Source organism: Brachyhypopomus gauderio, chromosome 21 (assembly GCF_052324685.1).
Source record: "Brachyhypopomus gauderio isolate BG-103 chromosome 21, BGAUD_0.2, whole genome shotgun sequence".
Lineage (NCBI taxonomy): Eukaryota > Metazoa > Chordata > Actinopteri > Gymnotiformes > Hypopomidae > Brachyhypopomus > Brachyhypopomus gauderio.
The window spans coordinates 656,680-674,610 of record NC_135231.1 but is presented as its reverse complement, the minus strand read 5'-3'; the positions used below and the strand labels follow the sequence as shown (position 1 = coordinate 674,610).

The 17,931-nt window shown below is 42.6% G+C and overlaps 3 protein-coding genes across 7 annotated transcripts; all 3 read right to left on the bottom strand.

The window, feature by feature from the left end:
• Positions 1–17: 17 nt before the first annotated feature.
• Positions 18–7,553, bottom strand: tktb (transketolase b). The gene is made up of 14 exons (XM_076983548.1): positions 7,313–7,553; positions 4,608–4,725; positions 4,382–4,495; positions 4,092–4,189; positions 3,804–3,995; positions 3,430–3,557; positions 3,090–3,286; positions 2,834–2,998; positions 2,288–2,444; positions 2,013–2,143; positions 1,755–1,838; positions 1,132–1,228; positions 868–987; positions 18–753 (listed from the first exon to the last, which is right to left on the bottom strand). The coding sequence occupies exons 1-14, from the start codon at positions 7,417–7,419 to the stop codon at positions 581–583; spliced, it is 1,881 nt and encodes a 626-aa protein (XP_076839663.1). The 5' UTR covers positions 7,420–7,553; the 3' UTR covers positions 18–580.
• Positions 7,554–7,677: 124 nt separating this feature from the next.
• Positions 7,678–10,774, bottom strand: lrrc23 (leucine rich repeat containing 23). 3 transcript variants are annotated; one of them, XM_076983552.1, is made up of 7 exons: positions 10,642–10,774; positions 10,300–10,365; positions 9,972–10,081; positions 9,547–9,809; positions 9,237–9,367; positions 9,012–9,148; positions 7,678–8,855 (listed from the first exon to the last, which is right to left on the bottom strand). In XM_076983552.1, the coding sequence occupies exons 3-7, from the start codon at positions 10,052–10,054 to the stop codon at positions 8,657–8,659; spliced, it is 813 nt and encodes a 270-aa protein (XP_076839667.1). In that variant the 5' UTR covers positions 10,055–10,081; positions 10,300–10,365; positions 10,642–10,774; the 3' UTR covers positions 7,678–8,656. The 3 variants fall into 3 exon arrangements, with proteins under 3 accessions (XP_076839667.1, XP_076839666.1, XP_076839665.1); XM_076983551.1 differs by lacking the exon at positions 10,642–10,774 and having other exon boundaries at positions 7,678–8,439; positions 8,651–8,855; positions 10,300–10,635; XM_076983550.1 differs by lacking the exon at positions 10,642–10,774 and having other exon boundaries at positions 10,300–10,635.
• Positions 10,775–11,691: 917 nt separating this feature from the next.
• LOC143485083 (uncharacterized) lies at positions 11,692–14,844 on the bottom strand. Of its 3 annotated transcripts, XM_076984270.1 has the most exons (7): positions 14,725–14,774; positions 14,588–14,647; positions 13,911–14,234; positions 13,370–13,764; positions 13,136–13,296; positions 12,796–12,928; positions 11,692–12,716 (listed from the first exon to the last, which is right to left on the bottom strand). In XM_076984270.1, the coding sequence occupies exons 3-7, from the start codon at positions 14,170–14,172 to the stop codon at positions 12,540–12,542; spliced, it is 1,128 nt and encodes a 375-aa protein (XP_076840385.1). In that variant the 5' UTR covers positions 14,173–14,234; positions 14,588–14,647; positions 14,725–14,774; the 3' UTR covers positions 11,692–12,539. The 3 variants fall into 3 exon arrangements, with proteins under 3 accessions (XP_076840385.1, XP_076840383.1, XP_076840384.1); XM_076984268.1 differs by lacking the exon at positions 14,588–14,647 and having other exon boundaries at positions 14,725–14,844; XM_076984269.1 differs by lacking the exon at positions 14,725–14,774 and having other exon boundaries at positions 14,588–14,721.
• Between the last annotated feature and the right edge of the window lie 3,087 nt (positions 14,845–17,931).

Below are 17,931 nucleotides of genomic sequence, written 5' to 3'. Positions count from 1 at the left end.
TTGAAAAAAAGAGAGACTGTGTGAACAATTCATTTTATTACAGTATATTAACAGCAGTGCAAACTAAGAGAAGTTCACACAAGCAACAACCATCTGGGAGTTTCAGCAACATAACACGCGTACAGATAACACCATCCTGGGCCTCAAGTCCAGCAGACACACAGCTGCTGCACTACTCCACCTTTGGAGAAGAGTCTTCCTGTCATCAGGCACTACGAGTAATGGTCCTCCAATTCAGAAGGAGTAGTCACTAGTCACATTACTTCACTAAGAGTAATGGTCCTCCAACACAAAAGACAAGTGCAGCAACAAACAGATCCACAGGTAGGCCGAAACACAGAGCGGCTAGAACTGGAATGTGAGTGAAATTAAGTGAGAAGCACCGCGTTAATTTTATGAACCAAATAAGCGCTCGATTCAGGAAATGAAATGGTGACCATGTCTGGACAGACTGTGAAAGGTTTTGAGCTGGTATTGCAGGGGAGTCAATCACAACCTATATGGGTGTTAAAGAGAAGAAGCCATTAAGTTGTTGGTGTTCAGACTGAAGGAAGCAGATGGTGGCTGGTGTTAGTAAGCTCTAGTTAGCGAAAGTGCGTTTGACGGCGGCCACGATGGATTTGGCGCTGATGCCAAACATGTCCAGCAGCTCCTGGGGTTTGCCGCTCTGGGGCACACCGCTCACGGCCAGCCGATGGACCACGATGCCAGGCTCCTCCCCCACAGCCGAGAGGACCGCCTCTCCCAGTCCACCTGTGCATGGAGCAGATTTGAGGGGGTATGAGGGAGCAATCAGTGTTGCAGCACAAGGTCACTGCACTTGGAACTCCTTCATAACCATGAATATGCAAATGAGGAGTCATGTACCCTCTTTGTAGTGATCCTCCACTGTGATCACCCTGCCCCCAGTGGCGCGAGCACTGGCCACGATTGTAGTAGCATCCAGGGGTTTGATAGTGAACGGGTCGATCACACGGATGTTCACACCTAGAGAGCGACACGCGTTAGTGCTCAGTTTTCCCCTTTTGGAATGCTGCATGTTACACAGACATTGCATTTCATGTCCTGCGAGATGGGAAAGAAAGAAGGGAGAAAAAAAAACCCATCTTCACCAGCAGAGGGAGCACCAACCTTCTTTGGCCAGCTGGTCAAAAGCAGTGAGGGCCTCATGAAGGGTTACTCCAGCACCAATCACGGTCACCTGATCGTCATTAGACTGACGCAACACCTACAGGACAGAAAATGAATAAACACTGAATTAAACAAGTATATTCTGGACACAACTTTGTACGATATGCAGTTTGCACACGGGGCCCAGACAGAATCGAATGAGAAAATAAAATGCACACTTGGTGAATGCTTTGATCTTTGACCAAAAGCTCGTGTCCGCCTAAGCTAGCCCACTCAAGTTTCAAACTAGGGTTAAAATGTACAACTGCTAGTAAAGGAATTCACAAAATACTTGAGTCAACTTTGGAAACGGCAATTCACATTCAGAGTACTGAATATCATTACTACATCTATAAAAATTTGCTTAAAAAGCAGCTCCCATCACGGACAAGCTAATACAGATGGACCGATTTATGCTTTTCTTTTTAAAATGCATCTACATCTCCCCACATCACAAACAAAATAAAAAGGACCGTGCTGGTGCTGCAGCTATACTGCTCTGCTTCAATACAGCTGCACCGTTAAGCACTTATTAGGCTTTAATACAGTTACACTGCAGTCAACAGTCTCGTCCAGACACTCACCTTCGCCTTGCCGATCTCAAACTTCTCCCCAGAGTCGTAGATGACCGCGGTGTCAGGACGGCTGGTGCGGATGAAACAGACACCCTGAGATGGGACAGAACATTACCACAGGTATACGACTGGGATTCTGCGGGTCTGATTCCATCTGGAATGTTGCGACAGACATTCACTTGTGCACAAGGATGGACATCTTGCTAATGTAGAACATGCAGCAGGTACACAATAACCAGCAGTTGAGTAACGACACATGATCCTCACACTTTTATTGGCTGCCAGCTCCACAGCCCTCTCGGTGGACACGCCGTCACTGGGGTAGAACACCGTGCATGTTGGAATAGCCCGGAACATCGCCAGGTCCTCCAGAGCCATCTGAGAGGGACCATCTTCACCTGATTGAGATGGCAAAAAAATAAAATTTAAGAAGAAAAAATTAAAAATAGGAGTCACTCCTCAAGTACTCTTGACTAACAAAAAGCAAAAATAAAAGCTCTTAAGAAATAGCAATATGGCTAAAAGCAGGACCAGGACCGTACCGATAGACACACCACAGTGGGAGCCCACAAGGTTGACGTTGGACTGAGAAATGGCCGCCATGCGGATGTGGTCGTAGGCGCGGGACAGGAAGGCAGCGAACGTGCTAGCAAATGGGATGGTGCGGTCTCGTGTGGCACAGCCAATGGCAACGCTTACCTGCACAGCACAGGAACCAAAAGGTTTAAATGGTGCAGACACAAGAAACCACCACTGCAAACTGAGCTCAATGAACATTCCCAGAATACCCGTTCTTACAATAGGTCTGAACAGACGTGTAGACAAGTGCTTTTTTTTTTTTTTAAAAACACACGAGTCTTTGTGTCTGAGGGAAGAGGTGAAATTGTACACTACTAGCACTTCTAAATGAACAGTAAGTGGAAACTTAACCAATGTGTGTATAGTAAGAGACTATGCAAGGGACTGAGCCTCATTCAACAAGCAGAGTCCTTCAGAGCACAACCAATAAACAATAGATTGGGTTTTTTTTTTGTAAAGCAGGAGGTCTGCCTTTCTATACTTTTTGGTGCTCACATGCCCATACTCACCATGTTCTGCTCAGCAATGAAGCACTCAATATAGCGATCGGGATGGGCTTTCTTGAAGATGTCGGAGAAGGTGGAGTTCTTGGTATCTCCATCTAGCGCCACAATACGCTGGCTGGCATCACCCATCCTCTTCAGGGCGACCCCATAGGCCTTCCTGGTGGAGATCTGCAGGACACCAACAGACAGGACTTTACCATTTTGCACACAGCAAATCTGCGTCAATGACAAACTGCGTGCTCCACGACGGCCCCTTCACCTTGTCTCCCATCTTGTATTCAGGCGGGGTGAGCAGGTGGATGAAGTCGCGGTCTATGGGAGCTGCGTCCTCCGTGGGCAGCTTCGGATGGAGGGCTTTGTCTGGACCCTGGATCTTGCTCTGGAGACTGTCAAGCAGTTCCGTCACACGGTCTTTTGGTATGGGTTTGCCATGCCAGTTATCTTGATCCTCAATGCCTGAAGGCAGGAGCATGCGTATATTTGAACCAACACCGCTACGAACCGTCACTAAAATGAGTCACACTGAAAGATCACGTTGGGAAGGAGACAATACTAGTAAGGGCTTTATTTGGACTTGTGTATTAATGACGCAAGCTCACCTTTGAGACCTTTGCCCTTAAACGTTTTGGCAATGATGACAGTGGGCTTCTCTTTGAACTGCTCTGCATCCCAGAGAGCCCTGCACAGTGCCTCAACATCATGGCCATCTACCACACAGGTGTTCCAGCTGCACACACACACACACACACGCACACACACACGCACACACACACGCACACACAAACGCACACACAAGTTACGCTGGGCAGAAACAAGTGCCTACAGCATTAATAGCAGAAGAGGAACAGCCCGTAGGAAGCAGAACTCAAAACGTCCTGGAGGGTCTGAACCGAGACGGAGGAGGTAGGAACCACAGAGGGGGAACTAGTCGAGAGAGCACAGGTGAAGGGGGGGGGAGTAATGTGCATGTTACCCAAAAGCCTTGCAGCGCTCCTGGTACACATGCACGTTGTGCTTGAGAGGGGCGGCCTCACTCTGACCCAGGCGGTTCACGTCCAGGATGGCCACCAGGTTGTTCAGGCTGTAGTGGGAAGCGAAAGACATGGCCTCCCACACGGAGCCCTCTGAGCACTCGCCGTCTCCCAGCAGGCAGTACACACGGTAGCTACACAACAACACAGCAGTGGTGGAGCAGGTTCAGGTTACAAGAACGCAACAATTAAGCGCCAGCGCAGGCAAAACCAAGGTTCGACTGGAGTACCTGGCCTTGTCAAAGTATTTTCCCGTGTAGGCCATCCCACATGCAGCACCCAGGCCCTGACCTAATGAACCAGTGGCCACATCCACAAAAGCCAATTTCTATTGGGGGGAGAAGAATAACCAACGAACAATCAAATCAAGGCAGTTCTTTATAAAAAGATAAAACAATGAGTCATCAATGAGTCTGGAACAACAGACAAAGCACAAAAGGTGTTTGGCAATATACATGACGACGCACAAACGTCCATGCAGTAAAAGGCATGTGGCCCCATGCGGGACACCTTGACTCACAGGTGTGGGGTGACCCTCCAGCTCACAGTCGATCTTGCGCAAGTTTAGGAGCTCCGCCTCCTTCACGTAGCCAGCCTCCACCCATGCTGCGTAGAGGATGGGGGCAGCGTGACCCTGGGAGGAGGGAGGAAAGACATGAAACACTCTGGGTGAGAACCATTCTCCTCCTTCCACAAGCAGACTGCTCCAGTAAAGGATGTGGTGACATGGCCAGCGTGAGCGCTACCTTAGACAGGACGAAGCGGTCGTTGCAGGCCCGGCGGGGGTCGTCGGCTTTGTAGCGCATGGTGTGGAAAAACAGCACGGACATGAGTTCTGCAGCGCTGCAGCAGGAGGTGGGGTGCCTGCACGCACAACACTGCACAGTCACCCGGCAGCCAGTCCACTGTTAACCATTAGCTCAAACATTGCCACATGCTCATGCAGGTTATCAACATGTCTTCAAATAAGGGTATTGATTAGGATTAAGTAAGAATACACTTAATGCACTAACTACAACCAATTTAACAAATGGTTGCATAGTAAAGGACTTGTTTGTGTGACAACAGTTCCATGTCCTAGCTTTGTTTGGACACCGCTACATTTGTTTGGACAAGGAGCAAAGTGAGCTTAGCAGCACTACACACATGTAGGAGACCGAGGCTAGAAAGGTCTTTGGTTTAGAATGGACTTAAGAGTTCAGTTCTACAGGTTAATGTTCATGCATCAACATAAACATGACGTATGGATCTGGACGGGACTGAGACGACAGGGAACATTTATACAAGCATTTCAGGAAGTATAGGAAAGAGGGCCAGATCAACACAGCAAAAGCTTTTGTTAAGTGTAAGGTCAGTCAAAACATTCCAAAAGCTACATACAAGTAGGGAATTTCTTCAGACAGTAACAAATAACTACATTCACAAGTTTCATGGTCTGTTCATGAGTCTTGTACAACAGTTTGTTTGCATGTTGCAAATGCAGCTAAACCAAGTCTACATTTCTACAGTCTGAACAGTTGGGAAATCAATCGTGCAACTCCGTGGTCACAAAGCCAGATATGAGGTTATTACCCAAGGATTCTCACACAACACATGCATGTGTTATTTTACTGCACAAAAACTTAGCACTACCTAGCATGTCAATGTATTACCATCCGAGTCCTACAGACCTATTATTAGCTGAAATGAAAAAGGAAAGTCAGATGAAGATAAAAACAATTCTGCAAAGAGATCTGAAGAGAGATTAAATTTAACCAGTCTAAATTCACTCCATACCTTTTTGTGGGTCTCTACTGATTCAGGTTACAACATACCTTTTACAAAGGCCACACATAAAAGAATGAGGAAACAAAACTAAAGGAGGAAGCATCCTCACTGTAAAGCAAAAGGGGGACAATAGGGTGGAAATCACCATATTTCTCAATAAATTAACAGTTCTTCGGGTTTGTATGCACATCAAATGCATCGGCTCGTCATGCGGGGTCAGACACGTTATCTAATGAAAGATCTAATGATCCATGTAATGACAACGGCCGATAACACGAGGATCACACACACACACACACACACACACACACACTTAATTCACGCACGCTTCCACAATACCTCACCGCGACTATCCCTGTTGGGTTACCACGTACAAGTGGCATAAGTTGCCATTCGCATTTTTTTTATTACCCAGGTTCAAGATATAGAAAATAAATCAATTATAGATGAGTCAATCCATTTGAAACTTAAACACGAGACTACCATTAGCTGCACGCAAAACTTTATTTTAGTGCAAACAACTTATGCAGGTGCAAATTACGTTTCTCTCCGAGAACAGGCAACGCAGAAAAGAAATCACTGGTTGTGGCATTGTGTGTCTCGTAGACATTAATATAACCAGTTTGTGAAACAAGTGTACGACAAGTTCATCACCACATGGAAGGCCGCTTCAGTTACGGCTAACATTAGCCAGCTAGCTTGTTTCAAGTAGCCAGTTAAAACAGTCTGGTGTTACTACAGCCCGTTACCTGTAGTTATGTTACCCTAGCCAGTTAAAACAGTCTGGTGTTATAACTACAGCCCGTTACCTGTAGTTATGTTACCCTAGCCAGTTAAAACAGTCTGGTGTTATAACTACAGCCCGTTACCCGTAGTTATGTTACCCTAGCCAGTTAAAACAGTCTGGTGTTATAACTACAGCCCGTTACCTGTAGTTATGTTACCCTAGCCAGTTAAAACAGTCTGGTGTTATAACTACAGCCCGTTACCCGTAGTTATGTTACCCTAGCCAGTTAAAACAGTCTGGTGTTATAACTACAGCCCGTTACCTGTAGTTATGTTACCCTAGCCAGTTAAAACAGTCTGGTGTTATAACTACAGCCCGTTACCTGTAGTTATGTTACCCTAGCCAGTTAAAACAGTCTGGTGTTATAACTACAGCCCGTTACCCGTAGTTATGTTACCCTAGCCAGTTAAAACAGTCTGGTGTTATAACTACAGCCCGTTACCCGTAGTTATGTTACCCTAGCCAGTTAAAACAGTCTGGTGTTACCACTACAGCCCGTTACCTGTAGTTATGTTACCCTAGCCAGTTAAAACAGTCTGGTGTTACCACTACAGCCCGTTACCTGTAGTTATGTTACCCTAGCCAGTTAAAACAGTCTGGTGTTACCACTACAGCCCGTTACCTGTAGTTATGTACATACTCCAACCCGGACCTACAACACATGAATGAATGTGGCCCAACAGAAGAGCACACGACCTCATCACGTGTAGCTAGTTAGCCTAGCCGACTGGCTAACCATCATTGTCGACGTTTGGTGATCAATTCGAGACGTTAGTATGCAAATATGAAACATAACCATAAACATACATAACTATTACCCCGCCGACCGATTATACCGCCGAGGAACAGACCTACTCTTTAATTAGGAAGCAGGTGGCCATGGTGCACAAAACATACCCGGAATTTGAGGCGCATGTTGCTTTAATTGAGTGAATCCTTAGCTTGTTTGCAATATCTTTCAAGCCCTGGAGAGTTTTCTCGTCGGGTTTGTGGTAGCTTCCCATCTTTGATGATGTTCCTTGGTTAGAAGCCTGAAGATGCTGAACCGTGTGGGAGATTTTGAAGTTATCAGCGCCCTTCCCCTGCGAGGCAGAACTCAGAGCGGTGTAGGAGCTGCGTCGAGGCTTATAAACGAGACTGTGTACACACCCCGCCTGCGACACTTGGCCATTGGACTAGACAGTCAAATGTCACGACTGCAGTCACACTATCAGAATACAATATCGGATTAAATCTTCGTCGTAAATACCCAAGTAGCATTGAACTAATGAGTACAATGCAACTAGGCCAAAATTTGACATGATGGATTATTGTTATTTTCCATAAGTTCCAACGCCTGCTTTAGATGTCACGAAAACATGAGTGGTAAAGTGCTTACTTTCATTTTTTTTTTACTTTATTAAGTGCAAAATCTGTTGCGTGGAAGATATACCTACAGAGAACAAGAATACTGTTATATCTTTGAGGAATGAATAAACCAAAATTGTCGCGTCTGTCCCTTTAAGAGAGTGACGCGTGATGTGGAGGCCAACCGGGAAGTGAGGAATTTTGCTCTCTCATTCTTACTTAGTGGAAAGTTGGTGTATGTAATATTAAGTACTCAATACTTAATATTTATGGAAAGTCAATTCAAAAAGCTGTACATCTCGTTGAAGAACATTTTCTATTTCTTTACAATACATTTTAAATAATTTTACTCATTCTAAATTAATTTTCATATAATCTGTCAAAGAGAATAATACTTATAGCATACTATATAATAAATATATAATAAAGAATAGCATACAACAATAAAAAAAGAAATCTGAGAAGTTGACAGTTACAGAATATTCTGGACACACCAAAACACTTTTAGTCCAATGCGAGATTAACCTTTCTGAAGTTAGCTAATTAAAGATCAACATATATTAAAGAAAAATAACATTGCCAACTATGGCCTGTAATAGCAGTACAGACGAATGAATGTAGATTTGTTTCTTGAATCATGTATATTGGTCCTCTTGTTCTTTGAAGTCTTGAAATTGCTAAAATTATCATTGATAGCATTACAATAATAAATATATGTTTAATATCTCAATTATTCCTACTCTCTTCAGTGTCATGAATCACCACAGTAGTTCTGAATGCATGTAATGTTTTAGCATTCTAAACTGAAATATCTTGACATTAGTTTTAGCAGAATTGTCCTGTGTAATGCTGACAATATAAATGCCACAGCAGTAGAAAGGTATGTACCCTTATTCATTCCTGAGCTATAGATCTCTCTTCAGCGGACACGCACTCCTTGTCCAATCTTTCAAGAAGTGGAAGACGTGTGAGCACACAGAGTCTGTAATCCTCTGTGTCTGACAGAGGGTTCTCTGCCAAGACCAAGGCACGCAATGTCTGGGCAATGGCCATCAGACTTTGCAATGCCTGTGGGGAAAATACTAAGTTGCCCCTGTTGGAGAGAGAGAGATAGAGAGATTAGTAGAAATTATAAACCATTTGGACAACTCACTATTCATATTAAGGAGACTGACTTCAGCTGTTTCATTACCAATATTTCTCTGACATAAATCTTTTAGACTACATGTTTAATCATCTGGTTGTGTACCTCACATTGAGATACTGGAGAGATTTCATACTCTGGCTGATTCCATCAAGTGTCTCTAGCTGGTTGTCTCTGAGGTGAAGGGTCGTTAGTCGCTCCAATTTCTCCAGACCTTCTAATTTTTTTATTTTGTTCTGGGCCTAGATAGTTAGGATAAAAGTTTAAATTGTGCTACCACAGTAATATAACTCATTTATATCTACTAAACAGAAGAAGTGACCATCTTACAAGGTAAAGATGACGCAAGTTTGGAAGGTAAATTCCATCTGTAGTTTCTAAACGGTTTCCTCTGAGCTCCAGAGTCACCAAATTGGTCAGCCTGTGATATTCAAGGCCAGCCATGTTTTGAATTCCATTACCTGAAAATAAGGATAACAAATATTTGCTGAAAGAACAGACATAACTATCAGTATCTTATGAGTATTGCCTTAGTGTTGTTATTGCAGTATAATTCAAAGTGTTCAATGAAAAATGCTCAATCAATTCAACTTCTAAACAAAAGCAGATTTTCTGAACCATCCAGGGGTGTGTAACTAACCAATGAGATTAAGGCTTTCCAGGGCTGCCCCCCCTAGACCCTCTACATCACAGAGACGATTGACTGCCAGACTGAGCCACTGCAGGTATGTGAGCTGACTTATCGGTTGGCCTCTGAACCCTTGAACATGATTGTCATCTCCTTTCAGCCAAACTAGCTGTGTTAAGGCGGCCAGTGGAGAAAGGTCTGATAGGTAGTTGGAGGAGATGTCCAAGAAGCGCAGATGGACGAAAGAGCTTAGTAAGCCAATGTCTGTCAGATGTCTGGTTAAGAGAGTGATGAATAAAACATTTCAATAGAATGCAGGCATGTTCTTCAAAAAAAAAAGAAAGAAAAAAGAAGAAGAAATAAAATAAGGAACTACAAATGAAATGCCAAGTCCCTGCTTTAGATACATTTACATTTAAAACTTCAAGAACGGTTACCTGTTTTTTATGTCAAGTTTGACAAAGGCGTGGGCAAGTCCATTTCCCGTGCGGCGCAATAATGACAGTCCCTGGACCATCATGTCCTGTGTCAGTGAGCAAGGCTCAATCTGACGAACAGATAAGAACAACTTAATTCTTTTCCAATTACCAGGAGCTAGTAAAATGTTATCAGTATTTAAAATAAGTCGTTTGTAAACATTGATTAATCCACTGATCTGGCGATACCGTTTGTTTGATATTTAGTCCTATTTTCTGAACTGTTGGCAAATTATTTAGCTATTAGTTTGGGCCATCATAATCCATTAGCTGTCATTAGCTAATATACCTGTTCAGATGTTGTATCCTCTTCTTGACCATCCTGCCCTTCGTCCTTAGATTCTCCGTGCAACACCTCATCATATTCATCAAGTACTGACATTGTTTAGTTGGAATACTTTATTAAATGTAGCAAAAAGTTAAAAAACGATGGCCAAATTCAACAAGTTGTTACATAACGCTAAATAGTTAATTAGTTCACAATTTGCTAGCTGCACATAGATTTAAACAATTCATCGAAATAAAGTAGTATTGTGTGGGGAAAAATATGATTTAAAAAAGCGCTTGAAAAGTATAGCCTATACAAGTATATTTTGTAAGCTGTCAGACTAATGCTAGCGTTTCCTCTTACCGTCCACAATGTTTACAGTAGTTACTGTGGTAACAAATTCTCCCTCGAAAAAGATCCAAAAACTCTCTAACTAGCGACTAAGTGCTTCGGCAGCCTCCACACGTACTGTGGTGAACGAAGATGTTACTATCAGCCGTAAGACTGATGAAGGAATTTAAATAAAAATAGTACTTAGAAACTATATATATATATTATTAGGTTTTATAATTAATCTCGATTAATCACACATTTATCCGACTCAAATTAACCCGTCTAACAAGGTTTTCAATAGAAATTGTTTGCACAACTGATACTCGTTGCATTACTCGTAAGACATATGAGCTTAAACAACAATTTTATTTTACCTTTTTCAAAATTCTCAGAATAGTAAATAATACATTATATCTGTTAATGTAATGTAAAAGATTTCAACTTGTAATTAATTAATCTAGATTGAAAACCACCGAAACCTCATCACTGAAAAATAAATAATAAAACAATCTTTAGGAAACATAACAAAGTGCTATTTCTAACATTATATTGGTAATCAAGTAAAAAGGTTCTAACATTTTCATTAAGATAAAAGTTGAAAATAAAATGTCAAGTCCAACTGTTGATACAAAAATCAGGAAGCTGATTACTATCATCTTTCACACTAACATAACACAAGAATAATGCAAAAAGTGCAAATTTCTACCATGATAAAAGGTAAAAAGGTACCAAAACATGAAAAATACTATTTAACATCATGAAAGTTTTAGTATTTTAATCACATCAAACCTAAAAACTACACTTTGTTGCACAATGTGCACACAGCCACGCGCTTATCCACGCGTCCATCTGGACGTTTATTAAAGATAATAATTTCCCTCCATCAGCGAGAGCGGCTTCCTCGTGCTTCACGTCACTTTCAGGTCGTGTGGGTTCCACTCGTCCGTCAGTGTAACCGGTGTGCCAGAAAATGTGTAACTGAGAAAGGTTGCGTCACCATTAACAATGTGATTAATTGCCTTATTATTTTTGTTGTAAAAAAAAATCTTGTTTATTTTGAAATGAAGAGTGGCCTCAATGTGAACATTGTGCAGTGTTTATTATTGTGCATCCATTCCAGCAATTCTGCTATGCAAATTAAAGGTGGAAAACAAAAACTGTAGCCAAATATAAAACTATATGCAGTGTCTTTATTTTTCATTACTAAATCTTGACCACAGTTCTATTGTGTGCAGAAATAAAAAATATTTTTTCTTACCAAGAGCTTTTAAAGAGCTTACCAAAAGGGGTAAACCTAAAAAACAGTACAATGTTCAAGTATGAGGATCCTTAAATATATAAATAATTTGTTAATTCTATGAAACATTGTACCCAATCTTTAATATAACAAACCCTGAAAATACTGATAAAGAAACATCTCCACTGAACCAATTTCCATAGTTTTATAGTTTTAAAGTACTCTCAACATAATTCTAAGTTATAGATACTGTTAAAGAAAGATATTTCTACAAAGTTGTAGAAGGGCGATGTGTCCGTTATTTTCATTCAGTGAGTTAAAGAGCAGATACATAAAAGGAGTTGCTGTATTCTGCTTTTGTCGTTGTAAAATTATGACTGGTCTTGGTGAGCATAATCCCACTCTGAACTTCTCCTCCCTAACCACTACACTCCGTTTGTACTACTATTGTACTACTGTGCTATTTTCAGTTATTTACACGATCACAATATTTTTGGAAAAACGATAAAAGTGGTGGAGTGTCTCTGGAGTGTCTGTGAGCAAACAAAGCATTTAAGTGGATGGGACACAATGAAGGACAGTTAGATATAGACAGTGTTGGTCTTTTTGATCTTGGCTACTTAGTAGTACTTGTCTGAAGAAAAACATATATTCCAAGCACCTTCCATGTCTTTAGAGTCGTTTTTGATATCTAGTTGAGTCTCTGCTCAAGGTTCCTCTTGTAGTTCTCCATGCAGTCTTGGATACGCTGAGTGAAGTAATTTGGGTCAGAAATGGCTCCGAGTAGGTCATTTTGTATCAGGCATAGATCATAAAGTTCTGATGTGGAAGCTGTGCGGGTCAGCGAGTCATTTGGATCCAAAAATACCTACAGAAACACAGTGGATCACAGTTGATTCACTGACAACTTAAATGGAGCAAGTATTGAGGAAATATTGTTTACACACCTTAGGATGAACAATCGTGTCTTTGTCATTTTGGCGGATGTTGTCATCAATAAAAATGTGTTGGGCTGAAGAGTCAAAAGGGTCAACCCATAGTGGCTTTCCTCCCAGAATAGAGTAAGTGTTTCTTGCCCACCTATTGTGAAGTAAATAGTGACCAGAAAGATGGAAATAATTATTGTATACACACATATGATTTAACTGGTTGGCCATCCTGGTTGACTAGCGTGGCCCAGGTTTTCACCAGGGTTCACAGTTTCTCTCAGTGTTTGTGTTTTTATTGTTATTACCAGAAGACCTAAAACTAACCAGGACGGAGGGATGCCTCTAATTGGATGCTCACCAGTCAAAATGGTCTTGGAAGCCACCCAAACCCTGCAATGAGCTCAAGTATTCGTACACCAACCGTTCCCCATCTCGAGTGGACACCTGCTCCTCTCCACGTGTCAGAACTACACTATTAGCACCGCACCTGATCCGACCTGCCATTTTGTTCACCCTCAACTAGAAACAGAGAAAGCACATTTATAGATCACATTCAAATGCAGAGTTAAGCTCAGTTTCTTTTTATGCCTACCTTCAGTGCTGGTAGATCAGGGAAGAGTGGATGGGACCCTTGTTCAAGGGCTCGCCGAACAACCGTCAGGACACGGGGCAGGTCTGTGCCAAATGTGCGAAACAAGACGGAGAACTCCACCTCTTGTGAGGCCAGGTCCTGCAACATTTGGAAGAAGGAAGGTACAATCCAGTGGTACTGTTTGCCATCTTCTCCTCTCACAGAAAACTCCTTGTCTGCTGGTAGGTGAGAGGGCCACTGGAGCAGTTGAAGGTGCTCATCAAGGGTTTTTCGGAAGCGCTTGCCTGGCCCAACTGTGGTGAAGCCTGCTACTCTACCAAACCGAGAGTAATAAGTCACAGCACCCTCACAGGGTGGAAAGAGAGATGGAGTCTCACACATCCACTCCCATTTTCCTGTGTAGGACAAGAGTGACACTGTGATGCCTATGCAAAAGTAATCCTGTTAAGTGTCAGGCAAAAGGCATAAGAAAAGTTGATTGACCTAATAAACAGCTCCACGGTGTAACATTTAGACAAATCATCTGCTGACCACATCTTACCTTTAGCCATCCGTCCCCATGTCACAGTAGACAAAAAATATTCGAGAGCAGCAACAGTTCCTTGGTTTGTGACAGCATCAGATACAAGGATGGTGTTGTTTAGATCAAAGTGAATTATCACCTTCTTATTTCTAACTGACAGTAACTTTGGAACCGGGGCAGTCTGGTGTTCAGCAATGTCAGAGTTCATGTGGGTTCCACATCTATTGGTTTTGTTACTGCTGGTCTCAGGTGTTTCACAAGAATTCTCTGAGACAGACATAGTCAAAGGTGAAATCGACCACTTTCCCACAATCCTTTGAACCCTAGTTAAGGTAAGAGAACCTGTAGTGGTTAAAGGACAATGTGTATCAGATAAAGCTAAAAGGTAACTCCACTCACCAACAATCAATTGCAGAATGATTATAGGTTATGAATTGAATATGAGATATAAATTGAGGAAAGCTAGGTATGTTGGCTAACAACTATATTTTACTAAACGACACAAGTTTAACGTCAGCAAATTTACATTTCTGTGTTACTAGTCAGCTAGTTAGCTGGCTATTGATTTAGTAGCTAAGAGACACGAAGACGAGAATAAGCCAACCAATCTTAACACCTAACTGGGTTGGCTAGTTAGGTTAATCTCAGAGAAGAGAGAAGAGTAATGAGTAACGTTATTAAAACACCCAACTCACCTAGCTAATTTAGCTATTATAGCTTAGTACAAGTCGGCTAGCGAGGTAGGGGATAAAATACTAAATTACCAGCATGTAAGCTATGGCACTGTGTAACAGAATACTCATATTACTAAAACAATTACGTGTATGCTTACTTATCAGTTTAGGAGTTACAGCTAACACCCGGCATTATCAGCGTTGTTGTGAAATTGGAATTACTTCCTTATTCCTGTCAATGACTAGTAATAAATAAGTCAAACGTACGACGAGCGCCACCTACAGGCGGAGACTTCGACATTTCCTCCACTCTCTTGGTGATAAATTGACACGCTCACCACTAACCAATAAGCCTGTTTCTAGTCCCATAAACGTCTAACTTGAAAAGCTAAACCCACTTATAAAACTTTTGTATCTGTATTATATGTATTATTAGAGTGACTAAATCTCAACCTAGCCACTAGGGTGCACACACCCTATTTTAGTGCCGGTCCCAAGCCCGGATAAATAGGGAGGGTTGCGTCAGGAAGGGCATCCGGTGTAAAAACTGCACCAAATCAAATGATGCGGATCAAAAACAGAAATTCCATACTGGATCGGTCGAGGCCCTGGTTAACAACGACCGCCACTGGTGCTGTTGTCCAACAGGGCATTAGTGGAAATTGGACTACTGTTGGGACAAGGAGGAGGAGGAGAGGGGGGAAGAGGGTTCTGAAGATGAAGGAGAGGAGGCAGAGCAGGAAGGTGGAGGTTAGAGTTGGTACGTTGAATGTGGGCTCTATGACAGGTAAAGGGAGAGAGCTAGCTGATGCGATGGAGAGGAGGAAGATAGATATACTGTGTGTACAGGAGACCAAGTGGAAGGGGAGCAAGGCCAGGAGAATTGGTGGTGGCTTCAAACTCTTCTATCATGGTGTAGACAGGAAGAGAAATGGAGTAGGGGTAATCCTGAAGGATGAGTTTAGTAAGAGTGTAGTGGAGGTAAAGCGAGTAAGTAACAGGGTAATCTGTGTAAAGTTGGAGATTGATGGGGTGATGATGAATGTCATCAGTACTTATGCTCCTCAGGTAGGTTGTGATGTGGAGGAGAAAGAAGAATTCTGGAGAGAGTTAGATGAAGTTGTTTTGCAGGTTCCTAATGAAGAGAGTGGTTATTGGAGCAGATTTAAATGGACATGTTGGTGGAGGGAACAGTGGTGATGAGGAGGTGTTGGGTAGATATGGTGTTAATGAAAGGAATACGGAAGATCAAATGGTGGTAGATTTTGCTAAAAGGATAAAGATGGCTGTAGTTAACACTTACTTTAAGATAAAGGAAGAGCACAGGGTAACATAAGAGTGGTGGAAGATGCACACAGGTCGACTATATCCTCTGTAGGAGACGAAACCTGAGAGAGGTTAGTGATTGTAAGGTGTTACCCGGGGAGAGCGTAGCTAAACAGCATAGGATGGTGATATGTAGGATGATGTTGGAGGTGAGGAAGAGGAAGAGAGTGAGAGCGGAACCTAAGATCAGGTGGTGGAAGTTAAAGGACTGTGGTGTAAAATTCAGGGATGAGGTGAGGCAGGTACTGGGTAATGGTGGTGGTGTTCTGGATACCTGGGATGAGACTTCAAATGCAGTGAGGGATGTGGCTAGGAAGGTACTTGACCTCAGGACAGAGGAAGATAGACAAGGAGTCGTGGTGGTGGAATGAGGAAGTTCAGGAAAGTTTGAGAGGAAAGCGGTTGGCTAAAAAGAATTGGGATTTTCAGCGAGATGAAGAAAGTAGACAGAGGTACAAGGAGATGTGTTGTAAGGCAAAGAGAGCAGTGGCAGAAGCTAAAGAGAAGGCATATAACAAGCTGTATGAGAAGTTGGACACTAAGGAAGGGGTAAAGGATCTGTACAGATTTGCCAGACAGAGAAACTGTGATGGGCAGGATGTGCAGCAGGTTAGGATGATAAAGGATAAAGATGAAAATGTGTTGTCTGGTGAGGAGAGTGTCTTGGGAAGGTGGAAGGAGTATTTTTGAGGAACTGATGAATCAAGAGAATGAAAGGGAAAGAAGGTTAGAAGAGGTAGAGGTTGTGAATCAGGAAGTGCCTCAGGTGAGCAAGGAGGAAGTAAGGACTGCAATTCAGAGAATGAAGTGTGGTAAGGCAGTTGGACCTGATGATATTCCAGTGGAGGCATGGAAATGTTTGGGAGAGACAGCAGTGGAGTTTTTGACTGGGTTATTTAACAGAATCTTGGAAGGTCAGAAGATGCATGAGGAGTGGAGACGAAGCATAATGGTGCCGATTTTCAAAAATAAGGGTGACGTTCAGAACTGTAGTAATTACAGGGGAATAAAGTTGATCAGTCACAGCCTGAAAATCTGGGGAAAAAGTAGTGGAAGCTAGGCTTAGAGGAGAGGTAGAGATCTGTGAGCAGCAGTATGGTTTCATGCCAGCTAAGTGCACCACAGATGCTATGTTTGCTTTGAGAGTGTTAATGGAGAGGTATAGGGAAGGATAGAAGGAGTTACATTGTGTGTTTGTTGACTTAGAGAAAGCTTATGATAGAGTACCGAGACAGGAGCTGTGGTATTGTATGAGGAAGTCAGGAGTAGCAGAAAAGTATGTGAGGGTGGTGCAGGATATGTATGAGAACAGTGTGACAGCAGTGAGATGTGCGGTAGGAATGACAGATTTATAAAGTTGGGGTAGGACTACATCAGGGATCAGCCCTGAGTCCCTTCCTGTTTGCAATTGTCATGGATAGACTGACGGACGAGGTTAGGCAGGAGTCCCCTTGGACTATGACGTTTACTGATGACATTGTGATCTGTAGTGAGAGTAGGGAGCAGGTGGAGGTGACCTTGGAAAGATGGAGATATGCTTTGGAGAGCAGGGGAATGAAAGTGAGCAGGAGTAAAACAGAGTACAACAGAGTACATGTGTGTGAATGAGAGGGCAGACGGTGGACAGGTCCAGTTACAAGGAGTTGATTTGGTGAAGGTTGATGAGTTTACCTACTTAGGGTCGAGGGTACAGAGTAATGGAGGAAGTGAAAGAGAGGTAAAGAAGAGAGTGTAGGCAGGGTGGTGTGGATGGAATAAAGTGTCTGGGGTGATCTGTGATAGAAGGGTGTCGGCTAGAATGAAAGGAAAGATCTATAGGACAGTAGTGAGACCTGCTATGTTGTATGGACTGGAGACAGTGGCACTGACAAAGAGACAGGTGAGGGAGATGGAGGTGTCTGAGATGAAGATGTTGAAATTCTCATTTTAAGTGACGAGGAAGGATAGGATCAGAAATGAGTTTATTAGAGGATCAGCACATGTAGCATGTTTTGGAGATAAAGTTAGAGAAGCGAGATTGAGATGGTTTGGACATGTAC

Bases quoted from the DNA above. Each gene is read 5' to 3' on its own strand.
- tktb (XM_076983548.1), bottom strand. From the start codon at position 7,419: ATGGGAAGCTACCACAAACCCGACGAGAAAACTCTCCAGGGCTTGAAA. The intron at 4,496-4,607 runs GTAGCGCTCACG...CCCTCCTCCCAG, and splicing joins ACCGCTTCGTCCTGTCTAAG to GGTCACGCTGCCCCCATCCT. The intron at 3,558-3,803 runs GTAACATGCACA...GTGTGTGTGCAG, and splicing joins GAGCGCTGCAAGGCTTTTGG to CTGGAACACCTGTGTGGTAG.
- lrrc23 (XM_076983550.1), bottom strand. From the start codon at position 10,392: ATGTCAGTACTTGATGAATATGATGAGGTGTTGCACGGAGAATCTAAG. The intron at 9,810-9,971 runs GTAACCGTTCTT...TCTCTTAACCAG, and splicing joins AAACTTGACATAAAAAACAG to ACATCTGACAGACATTGGCT. The intron at 9,368-9,546 runs GTTAGTTACACA...CCTTATTTTCAG, and splicing joins GGAAAGCCTTAATCTCATTG to GTAATGGAATTCAAAACATG.
- LOC143485083 (XM_076984268.1), bottom strand. From the start codon at position 14,172: ATGTCTGTCTCAGAGAATTCTTGTGAAACACCTGAGACCAGCAGTAAC. The intron at 13,765-13,910 runs GTAAGATGTGGT...TGTCCTACACAG, and splicing joins ATGGGGACGGATGGCTAAAG to GAAAATGGGAGTGGATGTGT. The intron at 12,717-12,795 runs GTGTGTAAACAA...GTGTTTCTGTAG, and splicing joins ACACGATTGTTCATCCTAAG to GTATTTTTGGATCCAAATGA.